We start from the raw sequence: 18,227 nt of genomic DNA, 5'->3' as shown, positions 1-18,227 counted from the left end.
CGCTGAGATTATAGGTATACGCCACGACACCTGCCAATAATTTGCTTCTTTTTTCTCCTTATTAGACTGGTTTGGTAGCAGCTTACTAATTTTATTGATCTTAAAGATTTTCTCTACTGTGATTGCCAATATAGGCCAGTTCACTGATTTCTGTTATGATCTTTATTGTTTCTTTCTTTCTTTCTTTTTTTTTTTTTTTTTCAGATTCTTAAATGACAGCTGAGCCCTGTTGTTCGGAGAGCCTCCTGGGTTTCCACCAGTGCTCCAGCCTCACTCACTACAACCAGGCTGAGGGGCTACGAAGATTCAATTCAAAGTACCTTCCAACTTCTGTTTTGATCTCTTGTTTTATTTATGGGTTATTGAGAAGTATATCAGTTTCTAAATATTTGGGGGAGTCTTCTGACTCTTCTCAATCTTCTTCTTTCTGTTATTTCTACTCTAATTTCCACTGTGGTCAGAGAATATACCATCCATGACTTGATTTTTTTTTTAATATTTATTTTTTAGTTGTAGTTGCACACAATATCTTTATTTATATGTGGTGCTGAGGATCGAACCAAGGGCCTCACATATGCTAGGCAAGTGTTCTACCACTGAGCCACAACCCCAGTCCCATGACTTGAATCTTGAGAACAGTTTTATGGTCCAGAATGAGGCCAGTTCGCTCCAGTTAGCTGACAGTGTTATTCCTGTATGTCTTTGGTGATTTTCTGGTTATTCTATCAGTTATTCAGAAAGTGGTATTAAAATCTTTGTAACTGTTGGTCTAATTCTTTAGTTTTTGCTTCATGCATTTTGAAGCTCTGCTCAAATTTGTTGTATCCTCTTGATTAACTCTTTTATCATTTAGAAATTGCCTTCTCTATCCTTGGTAAAATTCTTTGCTCTGAAATCTAACCTGATATTAGTTCAGCCACTCTCACTTCCTTATGACTGGAGTAAGCCAGGGAAACCATTTCCATCCTTTTCCCTTTTAAGCTATTTGTGTCTTTACAGTTAATGGGTTTCTTGTAGACACCACGTAAGTGGGCCTTGATTCTTCAATCACTCTGATCCTCTCTGCCTTCTGAGTGGGTGTTGATCACACCTACATGTAACTGGCCCTGTGAGGTCCGCGCCTGTCACCTTGTTACCTCTTCCTCCCATCTGTTCTTTCCCCTGTTTTCTGACTTCTCTTGTATTAATTATTTTTTATTATCCCATTTAATTTCCTTTGTTGGATGATTATTTGTAACTCTTTGTTTTATGATTTTAGTGGTTACCTTGGGCTTTAAAAAATTGATCTTTAATGTATCAGTCAATAATCCAGCAATATCGTACCACCTCATGTACAAGAAGATTTTGATAATATTCTAACACATCTCCCCTTTAGGCTTCACACTATTGTCTTTATACATTTTACATACAGACTCCAAAAAGTGTACACAATCATCTTTAAGAGAGTTAAATAAGAAAAGAACCCCACCCCCCACCCCACCCCGCAGCTCTCATCCTAGGGTCCTTTACCGGTGCAGACTCGCATCTCCACCGGGTGCCACTTTCTAGCTGCCTGAACGATGGCCTTCCCGTTCTGAGGGGAGCAGGTCTGCTGATAATGAATTCCTTCAGCTTTTCTTTGTCTAAACACATCTTCACTTCACCCTTGTTTGTGAAAGACATCTCTGCTGGGCATATAATTCTAGAATGACAGGTTTGTTCCCCCGTTTTTAGGACTTTCAGGATGCTGCTTACTGGCCCCAGCTGCTCCTCTCAGGCCTTCCTCTCATGACTTGAAGGCTTGACTGCTGATTTCCACTGCTCCCAGCAAGAAGTCTGCTGTCATCCTGATCTTTGCTCCTCTGTACCTAGCATGCCTTCTTCCCTCTAGCTGCCTCCTCATAAGTGTTAAGTGACTTGGTTATGAGGTGCCCGGGTGTTCAATTCTGTCCCTCAGTAGTGGCAGGAGACTGGCTTAAGGATCTCTGACATAAACTCAAATCCAAGGACTCCCTTAACTCTTCTATAAAATGGTGTTGAGTTTGCATGTAACCCACACACAGCCTCCCAATAAACTTCAGATCACCTCCAGATTACTTACAATACCTCATCTAATATAAATGCTACGCAAATAGTTGCTATAGGGTGTTATTTAGGGAATAATGACAGGGAAAGTCTGTACTAGTTCAGTAAAGACCAATTTTTTTCCAAATATTTTGGATCCTAGCCTGTTTGAATTCTCTTATGTGGAACCCCCAGACGCGACTGTGGTCTCCTTCATGGTTATGCATTTCATTTTGATTTCTAGAAGACTGAACGTTTTATATTTTCCAGGTCCTACTTAACTCTTTGAACACAGAACACCAGTTACATTAACTGGTTTTCTGGAAACTCTGTGTGTTAGCTCTGGGTCAGTTCTGATGGATCATTTTCTCATTTCCTAGGGTGCTTTTCTGCTCCTTTACACATCTAGTAATTTTTGAAAGATCATCAGACTATAATCTTTACCTTGCTGGGGGTAGGGGGCGGTATTTTTGTGTTCCAATAAATCTTCTTGAGCTTTGTTCAGTGATACAATTAACTTTCTTGGTAAACAGGTTGACCCTTTCAGAGCTTCCTTTCACTGCCTGCCAGACAGGCCCAGAGCAGTGTTCCGCCTAGGGCTGCCTCACACTCTTCCAACAGCCCGTGAGTTCTTGGTTTTCTCCAGTCCGGCTGGTGGGAGCAAGCCTCTGTGTGGGGAGTAGACACTGTCTCCTCTGGTCCTTCTCAGTGAGGAGCTTCCTCACACTGCTCAGTAGTCTGCTCATCGGGGCCTGCATCATCTCCAGGGTTTCTTCCTGTGCAGCTCGCTCCTCCACAAACACTGTCCTATAAGCTCAGCAGCTCTGATGCCTCTGGCCCCTCAGTTCTGTTTCTCCGACTCCTCCACGCTGCTGGGCTCTGTCGCAGTCGCTTCGCCAGCGCCACCACCAGGAAACATTCTCAAGGCTACAGTAAGCGAAGCCAACCACAGAGCTCGCCTCTTTTCTTTCCCACCTTGCAGGGGTCACTGTCCTTTTTGTCTGATGTCCAGTGACCTGAAGCTGTTGTCTCCTTCTTTTGTTTGGATTTGGAGGTGGTTTCAGGTAGGAGAGTACGTCTAGTCCCGGTTACTCCATCTTGGTGGGAAGACGAAGTCCAGTTCTCTTATTTTTTCCCTATGATGAACCAAAATCCTCCAAGTGATGGTTACATGAGTTTTATTTCTTTCTATTGGTAAGATGGAAAACCATGGATCACCTTCCTATGATTTATCTAATTTATTTCTGCAATCAGCTACATTTGGAATTCTGCTATATGGAAAGATTAATCAATGAGACAAATATAGGTGAACATGACTATTTCATGGGATGATTTCTTTTGAAGGTCACAATAAGACATTTCCTCCTAAACAGTAAAGTCTTTAGAATACCGACTATTAAATCTGGTTGGGTGTCTGGCATGAAAACAAGAAGACTGACAACTTTGGAACTTCCCCACTTACCTGTACATCCTGTATGCTGAGTTCAAGCATGTGACTGGTGGCCAGCTGTGTGTAGTGAACGTTGATTCCTGTAAGACTTGCAAAGACAAGTTCTTCTGGGACTTTATTGATTAAGGACACACCAATTCCACCTTCTAACCTCACGAGCACCTGAAAGGAAATCCAAGTACAATCCACTGATTATAAGCATAGCTAATGGTAGCCAGGAGGTACAAGGAAATGAATGGCTTGAAACCCCTTTTCTCTTCACCTCTGAGCAGATGGAAACTACTGGACAGAGTCCTGTCATTTACCCTTTTGGCTCAAGTGCTGCCATCTCACTAGAAGCCTCCCCCACCCAGCCAGAGCTTCAGAGTGAGGGGACAGCACCTCCACAAGAGCGCTGAGGACACTCTGCATGACAGGAGTGTAAACGTGAATTTCTCCCTTCTCAGATGCAAGATCTTACGTTAAGGCACTTCCACAACATCTGACACAATGCTTACACACAGGTACTGGAGTTTAAAAAGATAACTGAACAAGTATCAAATAAGTGTGCTTTTTCATTTCCACCCAAATTCCTTTTCAAACTTTTTATTCTCTTCCCAATGTGCAACCAAGGAAAGGGGAAGGAAGATGCCAGAGTCAGCCAGAGAAAAAGAAAAAAAAAAAAATAACCCAAATTTTCTCATTCTTTACCATAAATCCTACTTAAATTCAAATCATTCCTCCTCTTTTTTTCATCACCTTGCTTTAGCAACATTTCTTACATTCTGATTCCATACAAGTGTTAGCTGCCATCGCATAATTGTCACACAAATGTTAGCCACCACATCAGAGTCCCACCTTCATGTTGTGATAAAGGTATACTCGGGTGAGGCAAATCCCCCGTTGAGAATTCAGGTGGGGCAGAAAGCCAACAAAACCACAGAGCAAACCTCTTAAAAATCAATGACTGAGAAAATAGATTTGAAACATTTATAACTTACTTCTAATTCCTGCTCTGTATCTGGGTTCCTTAGTTTCTGCAGCTCTTGTTCAGTGACAGGAAGTTCATCCACCTCACATGATGAGCGGTCACTTTTCCGCTGGCAGAAATCTGTTATCTGAAGTCAAATAAACATCAAAGGAAGAGGGCTCACACTTCTGCTCTGACCCTTGCCAACCATGAGGCCAGCAGTCACTGCGCCCCAGAATCCTATGGGTGCCAATGGCTTCCAGAGTGCTGCTAGAGGTGACAATGTTGATAATGAAGCAAACGTGCCTGCCAGTCTCCCCGGCAAATCTCGAGCTTAGACCTCGAGCGCCTCGCACTCCAGGTGGTCTGCAACGGTGGGTCGAGTCAAAATGTGCATTCATCTCCCCCAGAAGAGGAGGCTGCTTTTAAAGTGCCATGGCGGATTATGATATGAATTACGACGTCCCATCTCAGAGAGCTCACCGTTACGTTCCGGTGGCTTTGGTCCTTGTTTATTAATTACATTAGGACTAATGAAACCCATTTCCAATGTAGACCTCCCCTCTGAGTGTCAGACCCACATCTACCATGACTTTTGGACATCTTCATGTAGATAACATATAATGACATTCACAACAATCCTAGACTCAACTCCTCATTTCCTGACAGTCCACTCCGTGTTCATCTTTTGGTGACCTGGATGACTCTCCTCTTTGCTGCCTAAATGGGAATTCTGGAAGCCATCCTGGCGCCTTCCTCTCCTCAGGTCCCACAGTCAGCCGGTCACCAACTCTGACTCTCTCCTCCTGAACAGCTTTGTTTCTCTGTCCCTACCATGCCCACTCCTGCCACTTGTTCAGCTCAGGCCAGGTCATCTCCTACCACATTACTACAAGAGCCTTCAACTGACCTTACTCTAGCTGTGTTTTGCCCCAAACTGCAGACAAAATGAGTTATCCAAAATAACTTCTGATCACACCCGTCCCTGACTCGTGTTGCTTTAGAAAAACCACTGAGCTGTCTGTGTCTTCCCAAGGCTCTGAATGATGTGGCCTCTGCTCTGCCCAGCCTTGCGCCTCCCCACATTCTCTGTGTCAAAAGAACTGAAGACCACTCCCTTACCTGTGGACCTTCACTAGCCAACTTCCCCAAATACTATACAATTTACTTTTTATGTTTATTTCTCACTGATTGTCTATCCCCACTTCAGAAGGCAAACTCTATGAGAATAGGGAATTGTGTCTCTTTGTTCAGGGGCAAAGATCTCTGCCTGGTTCTAGCAGCTACTCAATAAGCACACGCTGAACGAACACCCTTCCCACCACCCCGACTCCCCACCCCTCTGGCAACTCCCTGTAGTAACCATGGCTGCTCAGCTCAAGCACTGCTTCTTGCTGTAGGAATGCCCCAGCCTCCGAGTCCAGGAACACAAATGCTTTCCATATGCCCTCCACTCCCACCCTCACATAACACAGCATTCTAACTGTCTTCTGAGGGGACTTTTATCTTCTTGTTATTACAGCTTCCAATACACCAACTGCTTAAATATTAGTTATATCTTACTTCTACTTTATTTCTTACAGCAACTTTATAACATGGGTTCACCCCATTTTACAGTGAAGACACCATATCCTCACACCTAGCATCAATATTTTCAGTAAATGCTTCCTGAAGGACTAACCAGGGGGTGGGGGAGAGGACATGAGTTTCATGTCAGGTCCAATGATAATTATCACCTGGAGTGCTCTAGTCGGTCCATCTGGGATGACTCTGATGGATAACATTCCAGAGCCAGGCCTCATCTTTTGGTTAATGAATTGTTGCTCGGGTGGAACTGGTCCCAAAAGCTCCACAGATGTGTCAGGACCAAGAACAACTTCAGCTCCATCAAATAAGCCAGAAAGTCCTCCTTTGGCCTAAAATACATTGAAAGGCATAAGAAAAGGCAAAGGCACAGGGCCTAATAACTCAACACACCATCTGAAACAGGTCACAAAACTCAAATTCTCTTTTGCAGAGTCATGATCGACCTACAGCCAAGCATTTACTATTTGTTTAGATTTACAGATGAAAGTAGGATTATGTGAGTAATAGGGAAAGCTATGCTGTATAAATTTGGGGAATGAAATATAAGCATGTAGTAAGAGATAATTCCATGAATAGAGTAGATTGGTTTTATTCTGCCTTGCAATAACTTCCAGTCATTAAAAAACAACTTTAAAAAAATATTTTTTAGTTGTAGTTGAACATAACACCTTTATTTTTATTTATTTATTTTTATGCGGTGCTGAGGATAGAAGTACTCGCGTGTACTAGGCGAGCACTCTACCGCTGAGCCACAACCCCAGCCCCTAAAAAACAACTTTTAAAAGTAGCCACAACTAGCTTTGTTTCTTTAAGTATTCTCACTAGGTTTGTGTTATGAAAATTAAACAATTGCTATCATTTAGCTTTCTAATAAGAAATAAATTCTAGAGTTAAAAATCTTCCCAAATAGGCCTATGGTTGGACAACCAACTCCAATGTGCAAAAGTTGGTGCTTCTTCTAAAAGGTAACATGGCACAGGGAACATCGTCCAGTGCCCAGTCACGCAGGTCTTCAGGGAAAAACAGGTCCTTTTCAAATTCCCCACATGACATTCAAGTCTACAGGGCAAGCCCGAGGGAGCATACTGCAGGCTGGAGACAGGCACAGAGACTGTCTGGACCCCTTGTTAATTTTGTAAATACTGAGTGATGAAAAGGAAACTCTGACCTGGGTCTTCAGGACAGTTGTCAGCACAGAGGAGGCTGCTGTGGGCTAGAAAGGGCACAGCCTCATGAAGACAGTGTCAGAAAAGGCTTTAATGCCTTCAATTACTTTATTCACCATAATAAGATTGAAACAAGCTCATTTCCCTAACCAAACACATTCTGCTCTGCTGAATACTGTGATTATGGGTTAATTCACAAGCAGAAAATGATGAAACAGATTCAAGAAACAACAAACACCAGAAAGAGATTTGGGGGAGGAAAGCACTCCAAAAGAAGCGAAATTACATGGACTTTAGAAACAAACTAAAAGTAAAATCAGGGTCAAACCCAGAACCCACCAATTATAACAAGCCCCCCCCCCCCCCCCCGCTTTGCCTCTACAAGTCTGAATTGTATTGCTAATTGAAAATCACAAATCCATTCCAGATGTGTGCATCATATAAGTAGGCAGCTTGCCTTTGATGAAAAAAGCTCAGGGCAACAGAGATAAAGAAAATAAATCTCACCAAATAGCAGCCAGGGGCTCCTTGCCGTTGTGCACACTGCCCTAGATGGCAGTGTCCCAAACCAAAGGACAGCCTGGTATCTACCGGGCACATACCAACAGTTCTCAACAAGGGCATGATGTTCAAGTAGTTATTGCCTGGATAAAACTCCAGTGGGGACAGAACTGCACACACAGCTATCTGCTGAAACCTCCTCGACACCTACCCTCCTCAATGTTTATCTCAGATCTGTGGTCTTGTTCCCAGCCTGAAGCCCCCTCTGGCAGAAAATCTAAATTCTTTTCCAAACACATATTTGCTTATAAAGCACCTGGGAATTTAGTATGGAATAGACAGGCTGAATTGAGTACACAGGAAATTGTCTAGTAATCTTGATTCTGACATTTGCTACAACAATTAAATGCTTATTTGGGTATCACTAAGAATGCAGGAATAAACAGAATCAAGGGCATGTGGAGCCCAGATGACTTACTATCTCCTAGAACACTGTATAGACTCTTGTCACTATTATACCAACTTCACAGGTCTAAAACTAAACCATCTAACTTAGTGGTGGATTTTTAGTTGATATTTTCTTTCCTTCTTTTTAAAAAAAACATACGTGATTAATGTCAGAGAAACAAAATCCTAAGAAACCAAGGGAAAAAGCTATCACCCACAGAGAGCCATTCTTGACACACTGGCTGTATATCACCATCAAGAACAGTTCCCATGTACACCCTGGTGCACAAAGAAAATTCCTGACTGTCCTCTAACAGAAACAGAATAATAGAACACACGTTGCTCTGTATTTAGTTTTTCCCACTGAACAAGTTATCATGTACATCCTGCTTGAGACTCTGTCAAGGAAGCCTTACCCCCTGCGTGCTGCAACAAGGGGCATCAGGACTACTGACCTGGACCACCAACCCATGCAAGCCACATGTCAGTTTTCCTTCTCGGAAACTCCACGTCTGAGTCGTGCTTCGCCTGCGGTCGGGCTTTCTTAGCATCAGCGGCTCGTATCTGGACAAAGAGAAATGCAGTGAGACCCCAGGGTGGGCGGCATCTGGCCTGAGGAGAAGTGGGGGCAGCTTTGCTCTTCTTCCCTCCAGGACCCTCCACCCTTAAAATCTACCAGGCAGCCAGCTTCAGCCTCACGGCAGCAGGAGCCTCTCAACATGGAAAGCAACGAAGAGGGGCACGAGGGATGAGGCCCCAGGGATCTGCGTGTCAGCCTCCTGCTGCCTCCATGCAGCACGGGATGGGTTCTCTGCTAAGTATACTTAAAATCTTCTCAAGAGTCTTCTTCCATGTTATTTCTAAGTCCTTTCCTTGTGTTTTAACTTGTAAGTCCTTTTAGACATAAATAAGGTATCAAACTAAAAACAAATATACTGATTGAATGGAGAAGCTAAGGCACGGGAAAAGAAAATAATTTATGCAAACTTAACAAGTGGATTTGAATCCTGAGAGTTCATAAAAACACATTTGTATAGTCTCTTGTTAATTATACAAAAGATTTTTTTTTTTAAGTATTCACTTCTAGAAAGTAAGAGTGGACTGGAAGTTTGGGTGAAAGAAATATTCACTTTTTATACATCCTTTTTAGATCTGACATTTCTTAACCTGTGTGGGTATCATCATCCTGTTAAAAAAATAAAAATGAAAAGTCCAATACTTAAAACAGCAAATGGGTTTTCAAATCAATCATCAAAGTTCAGAATCCATTTTTGTCTAGGAAGCTGATGGACTTCTGTCATTGAAGAAAAATATGGATATAAAAATACAAATTATTACAAGAGTTTACATAACACTTTTTAAAAAAAAAAAAATTTTGTAGTTGTAGATGGACAGAATGCCTTTATGTTATTTGTTTATTTTTATGTGGTGCTGAGGACTGAACCCAGTGCCTCACGCATGCTAGGCGAGCACTCTGCCATTAAGCTACGGCCCCAGTCCCTACATAACAATATTTTTTGTTGTAGATTTCCTCTGAGTCTGAATGTAAGAGCAAAGAGATTGATCAAAGGTCACCTGGAGGGGTAGTGCATGAAGTTCAGTGTGGAGCTTAGAGCCACAAAACCACATTAATAAAAGAAAATGAGAATCAAGAAAACTACCTGTTGTCAGTAACTGCAGCAAGACCAGCAATATCTAGGATTGCAGAACCCTCAGTGGAGCGGGTGGCCGAGGGCTTGTTGGGGTTGTGAGGAACTGAAGAGCCTTCGTGGGCCAGCATTCCTGTTCCTGTCATCCTCCAGAGCTGAGAGCGCTTTCCTGGTTCCTGTTGAGCAAATACACACAAAGAGAAACGCATCAGGAGCAGCCCTAACTAGCTGCTCTCTTCAACAACTTCCTCTAAGGGCTAAGTTTGCAAGTTGGAACTGGAATAAGACATTTTCACATCATACAAATGCTTAATTCAGACTTTCACTGTTGTCAATCTCCGGTTGCACCTAGGATGAACTATGCTAAACTCTTAAACCAAATAAACAAAAATTACAAATACTGCAAATTTTTTAAAAAGTATTCGTTTTATAGACCTAATATATTTTCCTTTAAAAAAAATTAGAAACAAATGGCTGGGAAGTCTCCTACAAAGCTATACTGCCCTGACGACTGCTATTCTAGACGGCAACCCGCAGGTGCCTTCACTATAGAGAAGGATCCAATTATGTAAAGCGCACGACAGTGTCGATGTCTGGTAACTGGTAACCCTTACAATTACAGACAACCAGCACTTAACAAGGTCCTCCACCCCTCCCCAGTGCTACCATATTGATTATTTCCAATGTTTACAAGTTGGTTACATTCAAATGAATTCAAAGGTTATACTAGGTTGATTTATGTTCATTCTAAATATTTATTTCTCCTTAGGAATACTTAAAACAGCAAATGGGTTTTCAAATCAATCATCAAAGTCCAGAATCCATTTTTTTATATTTATTTTTTAGTTATAAGGGACACAATGTCTTTATTTTATTTTTATGTGGTGCTGCTGAGGATCGCACCCAGTGCCTCATGCATGGTAGGCGAGCACTCTACCTCTGAGCCACAACCCTAGCCCTAGAATCCATTTTTTTACATATTTTTTTTAGTTGTAGATGGACACAATATCATTATTTTTATTTATTTATGTTTATATGGTGCTGAGGATGAACCCAGTGCCTCATCCATGCTAGGTGAGCACTATACCGCCACACCCCCAGCTCCTAGAATTCATTTTATATTAGGAGTAATAACACTTATTGAGACTTTTCTATGTGCCAGATATTGGTCTGAGGGACTTTCATGCAATAGCACATTTGATCCTAAAAATAATCCAAAGAGGCATATACTGTTATTATCCTTACTTACAGATGAGGAAGTTAAGGCTCAGGCAGATGAAGTAACTCCCCCTGGTCATATTAACTAACAGGTGGTAGGCTGAGGACTGAAGTCTCCACAGCCTCATGCCAGAGCCAGAGCCTTACCAGCTCTGCTCTGCTCTGCTGCCTCTAACACACCCAGTAACACCTCTACTCTAGCCATTTACGTCAAGATCACATGCGCTCCTTCTAGTGAGGAGCTCCCCAGGGCAACAGATAACTCTGGGTCCTACAGACTCATTCACATGCTTCACGTGTGCGGGAAAGATTGCTTTTGTATTGTACATTCTACAAAGTAGAAACTACCCGTGTGTCGTGCGTATGCTGGAGTCAAAATGCCAGGGTTTGAGTCCCAGCTACACAGTTTATAAACTGAGCAACCTTGGTCAAGTTACCTAATCTTTTAGAGCCTCTTTTTCCTGATCTGTCAAAGAGGGAAATTAAGCCACACAGTACAGTTCTTGAGATAAGTGTAGTGCATACAAGGTGCATGGAACATGCCTGGCACAGGTTCCGGCCTCTATAAACGTTTGTGTACTATACTCATTCGTCTCTTGATACAGTACTTTATGTACATGATCCTTTTTATACACATGGGAGGTCAGCAGAAAAATGGTAAGAAAGAAATAGGAAATACCAAACATCATCTACCTTTTACTGGATGAGCCAGGACTCAAACCTAGAAAGGTACCAGTGCTTCCTACCGGGGGCTGCCATCTCGCATGACTACAAGGAAATGAGGTACACAGCACCCCTCCCCTTCCCCAGGCCTGCCTCTCTACTTGATACCAAGCACCTCCAGTATCCCACTGGTGCCACAGGCCATTCCAGAGTGATCTTGCTCAAGGTAGGGAACGAGGAGTCCCGAGCAAGATACTCAACCCAAGCTTTCATTTCCTCATCTGTCAAACACCCACTCTAGAATGGCTGACCTGAGCGCCTTCCTGTGCTACAAACCCTCATTTTAAACCCCAGGGCCTGAGCACTTACCTTCTTCTTCAAGATGACTCTCTGTGTCTTTGGTGAGACGTCCAAGACGAGCTCTGCACAGGTGATGGCCTTATTGGCAGAGCCGGGCCTTCCTGTCCCCTCCTGCAAACTAGAGTTAAATCAATGAGCACACACACACTGTATCTTCCCCTGCCCTGCTCAAGGATTCATCTTGTAAGAAGATATACACTGATGTCTATCCTGCCGCAGGTAATTTTAGTATCTTAAAATTCAGACATGAAAGGATGACTATATATATTCAGAGGCAAAAGGAAAAAATAAAGCAAAAAACCAAAGAACAAGATAGACGTCCTTGGGATTAACAACTGCTCTACTCTGCCAGCAGAACATCAACATCACGATCAGCATCATGGCATCCCATGGAGTCTTGGCAAGAAACCACAAGTCCCTCTGGGATGAAGAAAAACCCGTGGGCCCAGAATCTGTATCCTCCAACTCAACGCTCCTGTGTTCCTCTGTGGCTTAAAAATCCTAAGCTTTATGGAATGCTGCAGTCTAGCTTCTCTGTGGGGTTCCTGGAGGAGATTTAATTCAGATTATTTGTCTATTTCCATTAATCCCTGTTATCACAAAAGGTACTGATAAATTCAGAATTAAAAATTAATCTTCATGACACCAAAACCACAATAAAAAAAAAAAAAAAAAAAACAGGTAAGATTTCATTGAGTTGAAAAACTATTGTCCTACAAAGAATACCTTCAAGAGCTGGGGTTGTGGCTCAGTGACAGAGCGCTTGCCTTGCAAATGTGAGGCCCTGGGCTCGATTCTCAGCACCACATAAAAATAAATAAACAAAATAAAGACACTGTGCCCATGTATAACTAAAAAATATTTTTTTTAAAAAAAGAATACCTTCAAAAAGTCAAAAGACAACTCACAGAATGGGAGAAACATCTGCAAATCATGTATCTGATAAGAGACTGGTATTAGATTTACATTAAAAAAAGACAAATACTTCAATTTTAAGATGAGCAAAGGATCTGAATGGGTGTTTCTCCAAATGGCTCCTAAGCACATAAAAAAAGAGGAGACACTCTATTAGTTATTCAAAAATGTACAACAAATCCACGTTAATCAAAAAGAAAACAAAATACAAATCAAAACCACAATAAGCTGCCATTTCATATACAGCAGAATGGGCAGAATACACAAAATAAATAAATAAACAGCACTAACGTGTTGGTGAGGAAGTGGAGAAACCAGAACCTTGCCCTTGCACCTGCTGGTGGGAATGCACGAAGGTTCAACACCAGAACACAGTAGGGCATTCCTCAAAGTTAAACACAGTTGGATGCAGTGTCCTACGCCTGAAATCAGTGGCTAGGGAGGCTGAGCAGGAGGATCGCAGGTTCAAGGCCAGTCTCAGCAACTTAGCTAGAAGCACACACTAACTAGTTTTCACTCCATCAATCCAGCAAACATACTCACAAAAGCAACCTATTGAGACCCTGTCTCTAAAAATAAAAAGGGTTGGGGATGTGTTGCTCAGTGGTTAAGCCCCTCTGGGTTCAATGCCCCATATTAAAAAAAAAACACAGAATCACTGTCAACTCAGCAACTCCACTCCTAGGTATTAACATGAAAGAATCACAAGTAGGGCTCAAACAAAAGCATGTACAGGCATGTTCAAAACAGCACTGCTCATAGGAGCCAAGGGGCGGAAACAACCCAAATGCTCGGCAGCAGATCAATCAAGAGAATGCAGCACACACACCCACACAGAAGAGAATATTACTCAGCCACAAAAGTATTAAACACTTTTCATAAAAAGAATGAAGTACTAGTACATGCCACAAGTAGCTGAACCTAAAAAACAAGCTACGTGAAAAAAGCCAGACACAAAGGTCACTTATGTGACCTCATTTATGTGAAGTATCCAGAAGAGGTAAATCCACAGAGACAGAATGCAGACTAGCGGTTGCCAAGGTCTGGGGCGGAGGAGGAGTGAGGAGGCACTGATGGGTGGTTCTGGGATTTCTTCAGAAGTGATGGTCAAATATCAAAAATGTATTAAATGCCACTGAACTGTTCACTTTAAAATGGCTACTTTCATCTTTGGAGTCTTTTTCTCTATCATTAGTTCCCACCAAGATGCAAAGAAATAGTGTCAAAGATGCTCTCAAGAATGGCTCAACCACTTAGCAAACCAGGGGTCTTGGAATTCTGCTGTGAGACCCACACACCAGGTCCGGGGCCCTTCTCTTTTTCTCTGCTCCATGTCACTCCACCCACTATGCTCATCGTCCTCCACCAGGACTTTTCAGTTAAGGAGCTTAATAGCTACTGGAATTTACAGAACAGAAGGGAAAACACGCCTAGCAACTAGATTCAGAACTGGTTTTTCAGGCACTAAATCCTAAGCAGGTCACACTGTCAAGTGCCATAATCTTTAAAAACAATCAAGCAACAAGCAAACAAACATGACTGGATCGATTCTAACAAGACAAACACCTCAGCACCATGGTTGCTAAAGGGACCTGCCACACACAAGGGAAAGGAGCTCTCTCTTCTCTGCAAATTCAATCCACAGCTAGTGAAATCTGACCTCCAGGCAGATACAAAGATACAGAGATTGTTCTGTGGGCCCCAGGCACCTATAAGAATCTCATTCAGAAGGAAAATCATGCAGAACATTTTGGAAAGAAATATGACTTTCAATGTTCTATTCAAATTATTGATGTTTATAATGCTAAAGATTCAGCTATTTCCCATATCTTCACAGGTAAACCTTAAAAGTGGTCCTGTATCTTCAGCACATTTACACCTTGGCAGAATGACTACTTTTTGAAAACTCAGTACTCTGAATCTTGTATGTGACCATCAATAGCAGAATTGGAATAAGCTTAAATTCTTCACCTGAGTTCTCTAAATACAACTGTTCAAACAGTTAAGATTATAATTCTAAGACAGCTGGAAATACTGTGAAGTTAAGTACTACAGTTGGTTCCAGGTGAGCACTCAGACTGTTAAGTGTCTGAAGAAGCAGCATTCTTAGTGCAAAGAGGAGTCAGAATCAAGACAATCAATTATGAAGATCAGTCAGTTTCAAATAAAGAAAGGGGAAAACATCTATTAAAATCCCAGCAACTAAGGAGACTGAGGCAGGAGGATCACACACTCGAGACCAGCTTCAGCAGTTTAGTGAGACTCCCTCTCAAAACAAAAACAGAAAGGAGTGACGATGTAGTTCAGTACTGAGTTCAACACCCAGCACCAGAAATATTTCTAAAAAGGAAGAAAGAGGCAAACAGACTAATAAATAGAACAAAGTTTAAGAAATACATTCCAAGTAATTCTTTGATATAAGAAGAATTTAAGATAAAAGAATAACTCATGGGAGGAGTTGTTAAATACTGGGATAGATTAATGGGAGAGATCTTTAAAAAAGAGGAGAGTCTTGCCTCTTGGGATAAATTTTAAGCTAAGTGAAAGAAAGGATTTAGACTAAATGACCTCTCAAGTTAGGCCATAAGCCTAGGATTTGATAAAGTAGGGAGGAATCTTTCTCTGTACTTTGATTTCCCCAGAAACTGCTTAAAATTTAAAACCAGTAAATAATTAGAACCTTCTGCTTTATAAGAACAGTAATTTAATCCAGAATTACCCAGAGAACGTATACGTAGCAGCGATGTAGATGAAATTTTCATAATAAAGCTGTCGGTTATCCTGGAAGTCATTCATGTTGCAGCTGATCTCCGAGGAGCCAGCCCCCTTCACAGTCAGCATGATGAATGGCGGCAGGGTGGGCTCGTCCCAGGCATAGTCCAATGAGGTCATGGGCTTCACTTCAGTTCGGAGCCTGGGCTCAGCTACGCCATGCTGCGTGAAGACAACGGGGACCTAGAGCAATGAACACAGAGTACAAGAGGAACTGCATTCAGAGCAGTGTGACTGGAAAGGAAGGTCGTGCTTCACAGGGTTCAGCTCCAGGTCCTTCCCAGTGACCTGCTCACAGGAACAAGCCTAGAGAGGCCTGTCATCTCATCTCCTCCAACGCTTTCCTAATCACCTCAAAAACTAAAAAGGTGCACGACTGACAGACCAGGGCTACAGTCCACTGGATGGAGAGCTTTAAGAAGCTTTGCCAAGCCAGCCTCAGTGGCACATGCCAGTATTCCCAATGTCAGGAGGTTGAGGCAGGAGGATTGTGAGTTCAAAGCCAGCCTCAGCAACTCAATGAGGCCCTAAACAACTCAGTGAGACCCTGTCTTTAAATAAAATACAAAAAAGGGTTGGGGATATGGCTCAGCGGACAGGCAGCCCTGGATTCAATCCTCGGTACCCCAGCTAATAAAGAAGCAATTCTATCCTTTCGAGGGTTTTTTTTCCCTCCCCACTCCCCTGTGATATATACACAAGGGAATAAGAATCTAGGAATGTGGTTATAGAAAGTCACATATATATTATAAGACACTTATTCACAGGAGCAATCTAAAATAGAAGGGCTTTGCTTGTAAGAGTTATAAAAATGTCCCATAACTAAGCAGCAGAAGAAGTGCCCATTCCACTATTGCTGGCCATCTGGTTCCTTTCTCTGCCTGGATAGAGTATCTATATAGCACGTCACAACAAGCAAATGCTCTAACCAAAATAAGTATGGGGGGTTAAAAGGTTACTTCTGCATGGACAAGGCTGCTCAGCAGTCCAAATGACCAGCAGACACCACCTCCTAGTGCTAAGGACTCCTAGGGCTGAGGAGCCGCGGGGAGCCACCTGCACAGCTGGTGGGTAGTGTGCTGGGCCACTGTCTTAAAGGTAGTGTACACTCCACCCCCGGCACGAGAAGAGTCCATCGGCTCTCTACCCCACTTGGTACCTTAGAAAAGTTATCAATTCGGAAAGGAGGGGGTAACTGATCTGTGTCACTGAAGGAGATCCTATATGTGGCTCCTCGGAGGGTGATCTCCACTCGTAGGAAGAAGCATTTCCCCAGGGTATCCCTGCAAGAAGGAAACACAAGAAGCTCAATAAAAGAGACAAGCTGCAGTCACTTTCCTCTCACGCTGTGCCTTCAAAACTACTGGCCCCACGGGAGGCTCCCCGGTCATACCGAAGAAGCCGGGACTGATAAGAGGCGCAAAGTGGGGACTGTCTAGTGCTCTCCCTTCTTCAGCATCTATTAAGGGATATCCTCTGTAAAGAAGGGCTGAGAAGAGCATGTACACAATGCATGTGTGTGTGTCTGTGTGACACTCACACTCAGACACATCACTGGAAGGTGTGGAAAAGACATCCTTACCTAAGGCATCAACTGACAAATGAAGAAATGAGAAAATTAGGAAAAAAAAAATCACCATTTTATAAGCACCAATGTAATAATTGACTTAGGTAAGAACCATCAAATATTTCAATGAAAGGTTCTTGGGAAATGGGATATTCAGTCTTGTATGATCCCTGGAAAATACTCTCCTTTTCAAAAAAGAAAAGGTAACTATGACAGAGACCTGGCAGACACAAGCTTAACCAAGCAGTGATCAAGCTTAATAATACCTATAATAGGACCATGTGTCCTGGGCCTGCCGAGGGGGTGTGATGGAAACACCTCACACAGGTAGTGCTATCACTCAAAATGTTGGGCCCAAATGTACATATAGAAAACAGGAGATTCTACAAGGAATCTTCAAAGATGTCAACATCAATAAAGACAAAAAGGGAAAAGCGGGGCTACTCCAGATTAAAGAACACAAAAGAATATGTCAGCCAAGCAAGAAAAATGACCACAGACTACAGCCGACATGGGAGAGGGGCTGCTGTAAGGACACTGCAGCAGCTTTTTCAGCCTACAGAGACTGATCAGAAAATGTCCTATCAACATTAAATTTCTTCTGTATGTAACATCAGTAATATTCAGAAAAAATGTCCTTGCTTATAGGTAGTAAGTGCTGGAGTTTTTATGGGTGAACTGGACACAATGACTTCAATTCACTTTCAAGTGGTTCAGAAATGAAAAATGTGCACTCACACAGTGGCGCACGGGCAGCCAGAGAGAGGCAGGCAGGGGTGGGACAGAACAAAAGGTTGAAAAATCAGTAAATCTAGGTAAGATCTGAGGAAGTTCATTGTTCTACTTTTATAAATTGTTTCCAAATGAAAAATTGAGGAAAGTAAAAGAAACAGATGGCACAGGCCTATTCTCAGTAGTTTAGAACTACACTCGCTAAAAC

At 42.4% G+C, this 18,227-nt stretch overlaps 1 protein-coding gene across 6 annotated transcripts in view; it reads right to left on the bottom strand.

Moving 5' to 3' along the window:
* Positions 1–18,227, bottom strand: part of Vps13d (vacuolar protein sorting 13 homolog D) — a 242,140-nt gene that overhangs the window by 95,700 nt on the left and 128,213 nt on the right. For 5 of the 6 annotated variants that reach the window (XM_027947656.2, XM_027947657.2, XM_071617354.1 and 2 more), the window contains 8 exons: positions 16,880–17,003; positions 15,668–15,903; positions 12,043–12,151; positions 9,805–9,968; positions 8,599–8,707; positions 6,179–6,358; positions 4,474–4,590; positions 3,506–3,655 (listed from right to left, as the gene is read on the bottom strand). In XM_027947656.2, coding sequence (XP_027803457.2) covers positions 3,506–3,655; positions 4,474–4,590; positions 6,179–6,358; positions 8,599–8,707; positions 9,805–9,968; positions 12,043–12,151; positions 15,668–15,903; positions 16,880–17,003 — 1,189 coding nt within the window. Of the gene's footprint in view, positions 1–3,505; positions 3,656–4,473; positions 4,591–6,178; positions 6,359–8,598; positions 8,708–9,804; positions 9,969–12,042; positions 12,152–15,667; positions 15,904–16,879; positions 17,004–18,227 lie in introns of those variants that run through there. The other variant, XM_071617356.1, reaches the window with a different exon arrangement.

Source organism: Marmota flaviventris, chromosome 10 (assembly GCF_047511675.1).
Source record: "Marmota flaviventris isolate mMarFla1 chromosome 10, mMarFla1.hap1, whole genome shotgun sequence".
Taxonomy (NCBI): Eukaryota; Metazoa; Chordata; class Mammalia; order Rodentia; family Sciuridae; genus Marmota; species Marmota flaviventris.
Note: the sequence above shows the minus strand (reverse complement) of the source record. Positions and strands in the feature narration are given on the sequence as shown.